This window comes from Helobdella robusta (assembly GCF_000326865.2).
Source record: "Helobdella robusta unplaced genomic scaffold HELROscaffold_37, whole genome shotgun sequence".
NCBI lineage: Eukaryota > Metazoa > Annelida > Clitellata > Rhynchobdellida > Glossiphoniidae > Helobdella > Helobdella robusta.
The window spans coordinates 1,426,911-1,438,243 of record NW_008704785.1 but is presented as its reverse complement, the minus strand read 5'-3'; the positions used below and the strand labels follow the sequence as shown (position 1 = coordinate 1,438,243).

The following is an 11,333-nucleotide window of genomic DNA, read 5'->3' as shown; positions in this document are numbered from 1 at the left end:
CATGTCTTAGTTCGTCTCTGGGTGTGTGTATCTGTGCGTGTGTGTGTGTGTGTGCGTGTATGTGTGTGCGTGTATGCGTCTGTGTGTGTATGTGTGTTTTGCATAACGATATTTTCTCACTCAAATATAACTAGCGGAGAGTTAATTAATTACATCAGAAATGTTACAAAAATATCTATTTGACATGTATTTACATGTAAATAAATGCTTCATACATGTCCTATGAGAATATTTTATGTTATATTTCTCTCTCTCACTCTCTCTCTCTCTCTTTCTCTCTCTCTCTTCTTTATCTCTTTCTACAGTGCATATATACAATTGGTATGTAGAGGTATTATCTAAGGCATATTACTATATAATTTTATAATTGTATTAAGCTTAATACATCATGTATGTATAATGAAACAATGTATGTATGTTTGTTTGTATATATGTTGGTTGGTATTTACGCATATACATACAAACATGTATGTATGCATGTGTGCATGCATGCATGTATGCATGTTTGTTTTTAAATTCGGTATGGTGTATATTGAAAACAAATAATTTTTGGTTAAGTAAGATTTATGTATGTGCTATATATTTGTATATATGCATGTATTTACTATGTTTGAATTGAACATAGTATTAACATTGTTAGCTTGTAATTTTGTACAATAGAATTCTAAATTTTCCCTTAATTCAGCTATTAATTCAATTTAAACCTAATTAGCTAACTAATTAATTTAGTTTTTAAATTAATTCCGGTTGATTTTAATCAAAATTATTACCTATTAATTATATTTTAAAAAGATAGATTTCACATAGTTGTATTATATATACATACAGAGACAGTATGATGTTAGTTGATGTGATATCTCACTTTTTTGGGATTTCAATTTGATGGGATAAATCTTTTTCTTAGTTTGGGATTGTTTTGCTTTTCATTAGTGCAACAACAACAACAACTGCAACAACAACAACAACTGCAACAACAACATTAAGATTAACATCATCGTCGTCGTCAGCATCAACGACAAACATCAACAAAACACAAACATATACGAATGGATATAACCGAATAAATAAACCAAATAAATTAAACAAAATAAACAAATAAACGAAACAGAACAATGGCGGAAGAAAATTCACGCGAGCCGACAACAACAACAAACTCAAAAAACAACAGCAGTGGCAACAAACTCGCGAAACTATTCAGAAGTGTAAGAAAATCATCAACCTCATCACAGTCGAGCGTCATCGTCGAAGACGATTCGGACGACGAAATCGCCGACGACTACCACAAAATCGCAGCCACAGCTAACCACCTACAGCCAAAAACGTCAAAAAGCTCGATCAGCTCGACCGGCGATGGTATGACTCGATACGACTCGACTACGAGTTTAAACAGCATAACGGGTCCATTAAGAAAGTCAATAAAAAATTTCATGCACATTCGGAAATCTTCGGATAAAATAAACAAAGACGGCCAGCCTAACAAGGATGTCATAATAAACAAAGATGGTGGCCGTGGTAATAGTAGTAGTTATTCGGATTTGCCGCCAATTTCTTCGCGGTTTTTTAATAGAAAGTCTGCAAATATAGAGGACGACAGGCTCGACACAGTCAGCCTGAAATCATCTTCCAAGAAGTGCTCGTTCTTTTCAAACAAGGGCGACAATGGGCACTCGATAATGAGGTCGGTTGTTGGTGTCATTGTTATAATTAATAATAATAATAATGATAATGATAATAATAATAATAATAATAATAATAATAATGTATTATCATAGTAATTACAATAATAATATTATTATAATGTTAAAAAGTACTGTTAGTTATATTTTCAAATGTCTCTGCTGCTTTTGTTGCTACCGCAACTACTACTACTGTTACTACTACTACTACTACTACTACTAATAATAATAATAATAATAGTAATAATAATAATAATAATAAATGCTACATAGTCCTTATTTTAAGAGAGAGAGATAGAACGTAGAATGCGAATAGATAAGAAAACTATGCAGCTAACCTTATTATTATTGTTATTATTATTGTTGTTGTTATTATTATTATTATTAGTAGTAGTAGTAGTAGTAGTGACAGTAGTACTTATAGTTTTCTGCTTATTTTTAGGCCGCAAATGTAGCGATAGATAAGATATCATAGCAAATTCACGTAAAAAACACATACGTACACACACATACACACAACACATACATACACATACATTCACACACACACACACATACACACACGTACATAGAACAAAAATGTACTGACTAACTGGAGAGGTATAACATGGCATAGCATAACATGAAAGATGAATAATAATACAATAACATACTACATTAATAACAACAACAACAACAACAACAGTAATAATAATAAATAATAATAATAATTTTAGTCATAATTATTCTGCAAAGTGTAATAAGAATTATAATATTATTATTATTTGATTTTGTCGTGTCGTTTTTTTCATTTCAAACAAATATATTAATTAATTGGAAACATTCGATTGAGAGATACTATTAATTCGGCGCTACACAAATGCATTTCATTATTTAATTGCCAAATTATATGTTGAAATCTCTTTAATTAATCTTTAATTAAACTCATTAATCGTGATTTAAATATATATATATATATATTTATTTATGTATATATATATATATATATATATATATATATATATATATAAACGTATTTATTCATTCGTTGATTCAATCATTCACTCACTTATTTTTTCATTCTTTCGGTTGCTCATTCATTCATCCATTCGTTCATCTATCCATTAATTAGTTAATCAATTAATTCATTCATCCATTCATTCATCCATCCAACCATCCATCCATCCATTCATTCATTCATTCATTCATCCATCCATCCATTCATTCATCCATCCATCCATTCATTCATTCATTCATCTACTCTTCTATTTTCTCTAAAACGTCCTCCAAATATTTTGCCATGAAGGCCGCACCTGTGGTTAATAATGACATAATTATATAGTTACGACTGTCTGCTGCTGCTACTACTACTACTACTATTGTTGTTTTTATTTGTAGTTCTATCATACACACTGTGTTTGTTGTTTAATATTAATTTTATTTGTAATTATTGTAATTATTGTTATTATTATTATTCTGGCTTAAGTTTTTATGATAATGTTGTTGTTTTCAGAAAGAGAGAGAGAGAGAGAGAGAGAGAGAGATGAAGTTTCTTTGAAAAAATTTTGACTGTGCGTGACGCACAATTCACTCTCTCTCTCTTCTCTCTCTCTCTCTCTCTCTCTCTTTCTCTCTCTCTCTCTTTCTCTTACTTTCTTTCTTTTTCTCTTCAATTACGTATTTCTCTTTCTCCCTTTCTCTTGCTCTTTGTATTTACTTCATTATTTTTGTTTTAATTTTTTTGTCTTGTTATCCTTCAAACTCTCTCTCTTTCCACCCCCATCTCTCTCTCTCTGCCTCTCTCTCTTTCTTACTCTGTCTCTCTCTCTTTCTCTCTCTCTCTTTTACTCTTTTTTTTTCTGTGATTGTCTTCATTCTTTTTTTATTCTTTTGTCTCCCATTTTTTCATTTTTTCAAGCACTCACTCGTCATTTTTCCATTTGTTATGTCATAATTTTTTGGGTATCGTTCTTAAATTATTATACTTTTTCTAAGACTTATCATTCATTTATTCACTTTTTCTTTCATTCATTCATTCATTCATTCATTCATTCATTCATTCATTCATTCATTCATTCATTCATTCATTCATTCACATTCATTCATTTATTCATTCATTCATTCATTCATTCATTCGTTCGTTCGTCATTCATCCGTTCAATTCAACGATTCAACCATTATTCCTTCATTAGTTATGTCGATCAATCAATCTATCCGTCAGTCAATCAACCTGTGAATGTTATGTGCCTGTGTGTGTGCGTGTATGCGTGTGTGTGTGCGTGAATGTTTGTGTGTGTATGTAGTTACTTCTATCTATTTATACATGTAGTAAGTCCACATTATTCAAAATAAAACATCGTCGTCATCATCATCATCGTCATCATCATCATCATTTTCATCATCAACATTTTAACGCCATAACAGCAAGCTAAACCCGTTCGTCAACAGACACAACAACAGCAACAACAGCAACAACAACAATAATAAGCATAAGAAAGATTCAAGCCTTGGCGACAGGTCGGCAATTTCTCGTCTGCTAACCACCACAACAAGACTCAGCCTCTCTGAATATGATGGTCAGTTATTATTATTATCATTATCATTATTATTACCATTGTTGTTGTTGTTGTTGCTGCTGTTGTTGTTGTTGTTGTGTTTTTCTCATCATCTATATCTATTTATTTACTTTTTAGTAGATTGATTAACTCATTCATTCATTTGCTCTTTCGTTCATTCGTTCGTTCATTCATTCATTCATCTATATTTATTTCTTTTTTTCTTGTGAGCTAATTAAGTTTGCTTAAGTGTCTTCAATTAACCTGAATTGTTTGAGAATCCTCATGATGTTATAATAATAATAATTATTATTATAACAATTATTGTTATTGTTGTTGTTATTATTACTATTGTTATTATTGTTGTTGTTGTTTTTGTTGTTATTATCCTTTTGTCTGTCTACTCTACATCATTTTCCTCTTTCTGCGAATAAGAACGAACGAACGAATGAATGAATGAATGAATAAATGAACGAACGAATGAATGAACGAATGAATGAATGAACGAGTGAACATGCGAGTAAATTTAAAAATGGCTACACTTTCTTTCAATTTATTCACCTATCGTCAGCTCACTCAGATATTTTACATTGTAACAATGTGCTTTTGTGCGTGCGTGCGTATGTATGTGTGTGTTAGTGTAAGTATGTGTGTGTGTGTGGTGTGTGTGTATATGTGTCTTGTGTGTGTGTGTGTATGTGTCTTCTTGATAGTATGTTCTGTTGGCTTGTTTGTTTTCGTTCGTCTTTTCGTGTGTTTATTTTGTTATCTATCTGTTTGTCTGCTTTAGTGTTCGTTTGTTGTTTATTTGTCTGTATCCGTGTCTGTCTGTCTGGTTATCTGTCTGTCTGGTTACCTGTCTGTCTGTTTACCTGTCTGTCTCGATTCTTATCACCGTTTTTTGTTAAAGAAGAAACATTACAAATCGTAAATATGGTTTAGTTGATTCAGCAGCTTTAGCAGACAAAATAATAATATGAATAATAACAACGACATCATCATCATCATCACAAAAAACATCATCATCATCACTAAGAACATCATCATCAACAACATCAATGGTAGAAATGTTAATTAAATGTCATGTTCTAATGTTCTATACCAAGCCAAGCCACGTAAATTGAGGTCATTGTTTTAAGCATCACCATCGTCATCATCGTCGTCACCATCATCTTAATAATAATAATAATAATAATAATAATAATAATAATAATAATAATAATAATAATAATAATAATGATAATAATATTAATAATAATCACCACCATCATCATCATCGTCATCATTTTCAGTTTCTTATTCATCTTGTTTACTAATAAATGCCGGGAATGTTATGAAACAAATCGCATGTATATTGAGGGTTTATTGTATATATGTTTGTTTGTATGTTTGTTTGTTTGTATGTTTGTTTGTATGTTTGTTTGTATCTATATATGTATGTAATAATGATCGAACAAATCGATAAATATTGAGTGCGTGGCAAGTTTATCGATTAAGAATCAGAAAGTGGAGATGTATGTTTGTATGTATGTATGTATGTTTGTTTGTATGTATGTATGTTTGTATGTATGTATGTTTGTATGTATGTATGTATGTATGTATGTATGTATGTTTGTATGTATGTATGTATGTATGTATGTATATATGTATGTTTGTATGTATGTATGTATATACGCGAAATTATAATAGTATGTGGGATTCAGAAGTTAATTTATGCGCATACAATTATCATGCCATTGAAATCTAATTATCAATACGTAAGGTACTTGGGTGTTTTACTGTACATTAACACACACACACACACACGCACGCACACACACACATATATACACACGCACGCACACATACACACACAAACAAACACATACACACATGCGTCATAAAATACAAAAACCAGACGTTACTCTCTGGTGGCTGAATATTGAAGACTCTTCAAACCATAATTCTATGGAACAAAAACTAATTGATAGATAACGGTTTATTATTATTACTATTATTATTATTATTATTATTTTTATTATTTCTTCAATTATTATGATAACAATTATCATTATATTTATTTTATTCTTATTCTTATAAGTAGAAGTCCTATTGTTATTCCTATTATTGAAGATGAATAATTCAGGTAAGTTGATATGTACTGCACATGTTAAACACAGTCACCACACATGTTAAACACAGTCACCACAGACGTCTATTCTATATACATACGCAAGTATGTTTGTGTGTATGTACGCTTGTATGTATGTTCGTTTGTATGTTTGTGTGTACGTACTCTTGTATGTATGTTCGTTTGTATGTATGTGTGTACGGTTTGTATGTATGTTCGTTTGTATGTATGTGTGTACGGTTTACCTGAATAAAAAGCTTTCCAAATAAATTTGCTTAGTAATTATTTAGTTTGTGTGTTAATTATTTGTGTTAAAGTTTACAATGAAATCACACACACACGCACACATACATTCACACACACAAATACACACACACACACATAAACATAATTAACCTATAAATGTGTGTGTGTGTGTGTGTGTGTGTGTGTGTGCATATTAATTACCTTACACACAGGTTTATACACAGTCGATCACATTTATTAATTATACAAAAATTATGCATACATTATTGCACAAACACACACACATGATACACAGAAACACACACAGAAACACACACATACATACATATATACATATATACATACATACAAAAAATCCAGGTTGAAACATCACAAGGCATACTATTTATAATCTCATTTAGTTATATACTAACATTTATGATGAATTTGTTTCTTATTACACATACGCAAACAGACACGCGCTCACACGCACACACGCACGCACAAATATGTATATGGTATGTATGTATATGTATATATATATTGGGACATTTTATATAAATGGACCGCTTAATTGGATGGATGGTACTTAGCAATGAATCGTCTCCAGGAATTTATATTTGTTTGTTAGGTATAATCATGGAATAATAATAACAATAATAGCAATATAATAATAATAATAATAATAAAATAATAATGAAATAGTAATAATTATTATTATTGTTATAACAAAATAAATAAATGTTATAATTTTTTAAATGCTTTCGTTTAAATTGGATGTACACATACTCATATGTAGAAAATGCCTGGACATTATGTCTGTTATTAAACCAATGAAAGCTTAATTAATTTTTTTGACTGATGTTACTAATTTTAATGTTATTATTATTGTTGTTAAATAATTTAATATTGCATTATTAATTAAGTATTTGTTGAAATTATCATAGACAACAGCAATAATAACATCGATATTACAATAACAACGTCAACAACAATAACATAATAATTTTTATTATTTTATTATTATTATTATTATTATTGTTATTATTATTATTATTAGCATTAGCATTATGACGGATAATTCCGGATCAGCGATAGATTGGGAGGATGAAGACGAGGATGATGTTACTAACGTTAACAATGTTATCCCAAATTCATTTTCCTTCGTTAGATCTCGGAGTGCTGCAGTTCGGATTAGTAAAAAGTCGGATTTCTATAGGAGTAGGGTCCTAAAAAATAAATCGGCAGCCATTAGTAAACCCGTAAACGGGGTTTTAGTAACCAATACCTGTTTATCAGATTGTAAAAGTTGGTAGTTTTTTGCTGGTTTTTTTGTATAATTTTGAAAGTTTTTTCAGATTTTTATTGTAAATTGTGCTTTTTGGCATTTGAAAATGCTCTAATTTGTTACATATCATTGATTTAAGGTATTTTGGATTATCAATGAAAAATCTATACTTGGAGATTTGTGAAATTAAGCGCTCTTTGTTTGTTACTAATAATTAGCTCATCACTGATTTTAAACAACAAAATAGTTGTTAATGGCCGTTTAACTTTTTTTTCGGTGCGTACATTTAAATAGCAAAATTTATTTCTTGATCCGGATAACTTAGTTAAAATTTAAAAATAAATAAGATTAAACAATGCTGTCAAGAAAGCATAAGCGAAATAATTCAGACCAAAGTAATTGATATTATTATTAATTATTATTAAGTTCCATTTTTTTATTTAAATTCTTTTTCTTTCTCCATTTTTTAGCAAATTAGTTTTGAGTTTTTTAATTAGAATTCAAAATGCTTTTCCGGATTTGTTTTCAAAAATTAAATTTTTCGGTTTTTTAATTTTTTTAGTTTCCTTTTTTGGCTTTTTTACATTTAGAGTAGACTATATTTAAAATTTATTTGATAAAAAAAAATTGTAACTAAACTAAATTATATTTTAATAAATTAAAAGTGTAATTTTTATCAAATTAAATAAATTAACTCAATTTTTAATTACACACTAACTGACTATTTATGACAAACTAAAACCTTAGGGGTCACCTGGTCTATGATATTCAGATATCTGATATAGCAAATTCACACACAAATACTTGTAAAAAATCTAAATGGCTATTGCTATTATAATATTGTATTATCATAATATTAAATGCATTATTAATTTAAATCTTTAAATGTGAAGTAAACCCTCTAGCTATGCTTTTTAAATTAGTCTAGTTCGTCATAATGGACATGAATGTCAATAATTAATAGTCAAGATAGTGAAGTTTCGCCAAGTCTGAATAATATTTTCTATTTCTTATAAATAAAATAAATTGAAAAACTTCACTTATGTACGTACAAACAGTTAGGGGTAATGCAAATCAGGGAAAATCAACACCGACGACGGCATCCGGTTCTACTGCTGCTACTGAGCCAACGAGTCCGACTGGTAGAATCATTTCTAGCCCTCTCCCTCTTGAAGATGTTAGTGCAAATGATAACTATTGTGTTTGTGTGTGTGCGTGTTTGTGTGTGTGTGCGTGTTTGTGTGTGTGTATGTGTGTGCCTTTTGTATTTCTTCACCTATGTATGCATTTGTGGATTTGTGTAATTGTCATATTTAGTTTGGAAAATAGGCCTGAATTGACATATTTATGTGTATGTGTTGTTCTTTACTTGTAGTAGATGTGTGTATGTTTGTTTATTTGTGTGTGTGTGTGTGTATTTGTGTGTGAGCGTTGCTATTGCTCTTCAACCTTTATATTATGTTTAGTAATGTTGCATGCTACTTAATGGAAGGTGAGTGAATGAATAAGTGAATAAATGAATGAATGAATGAATGAATGAATGAATGAATGAATGAATGAATGAATGAATGAATGAATGAACGAAATAATGTTTGAGTGTTTTGTAGTGAATGCATTGCATATTATATAATCATAATCCAATTTTAATTCTATTCATCTTTCTTTTCAAGTGGCCTGTTTTTGAATTGGGGAAATAAAGATTATCATTATCATCATCGCCACCATCATAATCATCATTATCATCATCGCCACCATCATAATCATCATCATGATCGTCGTTGCCATCATCATCATCATTACTATTCCTTTTTTCTCAAGTTTACACCTGCTCCTAACTGGAAATTTTTTTTTGGAAAAAAAAACTCTTCATGATTGATTTGTACTGTGGTTCATGTTATTTATGATCTAATATATTATTAATTAATTAATTAATTAATTAATTAATTGATTAATAGTAATAATACATATACACACCTATTGATTTTTTAAGTATGTGCATTTATGTTTGTATCTGTGTTTTGTTTTATTTATCTATCTATCTATTTATGTATGTACGTATGGAAGTATGTAGGCATGTTTGTATGTATGAATATATGTATGTTTGCCATTAAGTATTTATGCGCGCGCGTGTGATGTATGTATGTGTGTATATTAAGCAAATTATAATGAAACCATTCCCTTATAAAGGATGCTGTATGTTTATGTGTGTGTGTATGTATGTGAGTGTGTGAGTGTGTGTGTGTATGTGTGTTTGAAAGAGAGAGAGAGAGAGAGAGAGAGAGAGAGAGATGGGCGTTGTATATTAGTTTCTATGTGTGCGTGTGTGTGTGTGTATGAATGTGTGTAATGTTTATGTAGTGTGCGTGTGTGTGTGTGTGTGTGTTTTGTGTGTGTGCGTGCGTGTGTGGTGTGTGTATATGCAATGTTTATGTAGTGTTTGTTTGTAGTGTTTGTAGTAGCAGCAGTGGTTAGTAGCAGTAGTAGCTGTAGTTGTTAAAATAGTAACCTGATTGTTGTTTATGTTTATGCACTGCATAATAAGTGCCTTTATCACATGATAACAGATAGGAAGTAATTATATTTTTGGGTTTATTATTACTATTATTATTGCTGTTGGTATTATTATTATTATTATTATTATTATTATTATTATTATTATTCCACCTCATCTGATGATGCAATGTGGGTGGTGTGGTTGGTCGGTGGCGAAAAAAAAATGAAAAAAACGGTATCATTATCAGCATCATCATCACCATCATTGTCATCTCACACTCACTCACTCACTCACTCACTCACTCACTCACTCACTCACTCACTCACTCACTCACTCACTCACTCACTCACTCACTCACTCACTCACTCAGGCTTCTTATGAGGTTACAATTTTTACATCTTACACAAGAGAGTTGTTCAAAATATGTCATCAACAAAAAGTGATTCCATGCTATAGCTGTTTGGCAGTAGTAGTAGTAGTAATAATAGTGATAATAAAAATAATTATTATTATATTTATTATTATAACTATGCTCATTATTATTCTTTTTATTGTAATTATAACTTGGTGATATTATCTTTAATAGGAAAAATAATAGTAATAATGATGGTGATAATTTATGATTCAGCTTCAGCATACAGTACATGCTATATATATTATGTGTGTATGTATGTGTGTATGTATGTGTGTATGTATGTATGTCTGTCTGTCTGTCTGTATGTATGTATGTATGTATGTATGTATGTATATGTATGTTTGTATGTATGTTTGTATGTATGTATGTATGTATGTATGTATGTATGTATGTATGTATGTATGTATGTATGTATGTATGTATGTATGTATGTATGTTTGTATGTTTGTATGTATGTATGTATGTATGTATGTATGTATGTATGGATGTCATTTGTGTAGTGTTTAATTTTAGCAAGTTATCCATGCTATATAGTAATACAAGTGTTGATGATGGATGAAGCTTTACCTAAAATTTAGAATAAGTTATGCT

General features: G+C 30.0%; 1 protein-coding gene across 1 annotated transcript; it reads left to right on the top strand.

The window, feature by feature from the left end:
- Positions 1–1,112: 1,112 nt before the first annotated feature.
- Positions 1,113–5,334, top strand: HELRODRAFT_176381 (hypothetical protein; the record flags this gene model as incomplete). Its single annotated transcript, XM_009023597.1, has 3 exons — positions 1,113–1,678; positions 4,080–4,231; positions 5,276–5,334. The coding sequence occupies 3 exons, from the start codon at positions 1,113–1,115 to the stop codon at positions 5,332–5,334; spliced, it is 777 nt and encodes a 258-aa protein (XP_009021845.1).
- Positions 5,335–11,333: the final 5,999 nt, after the last annotated feature.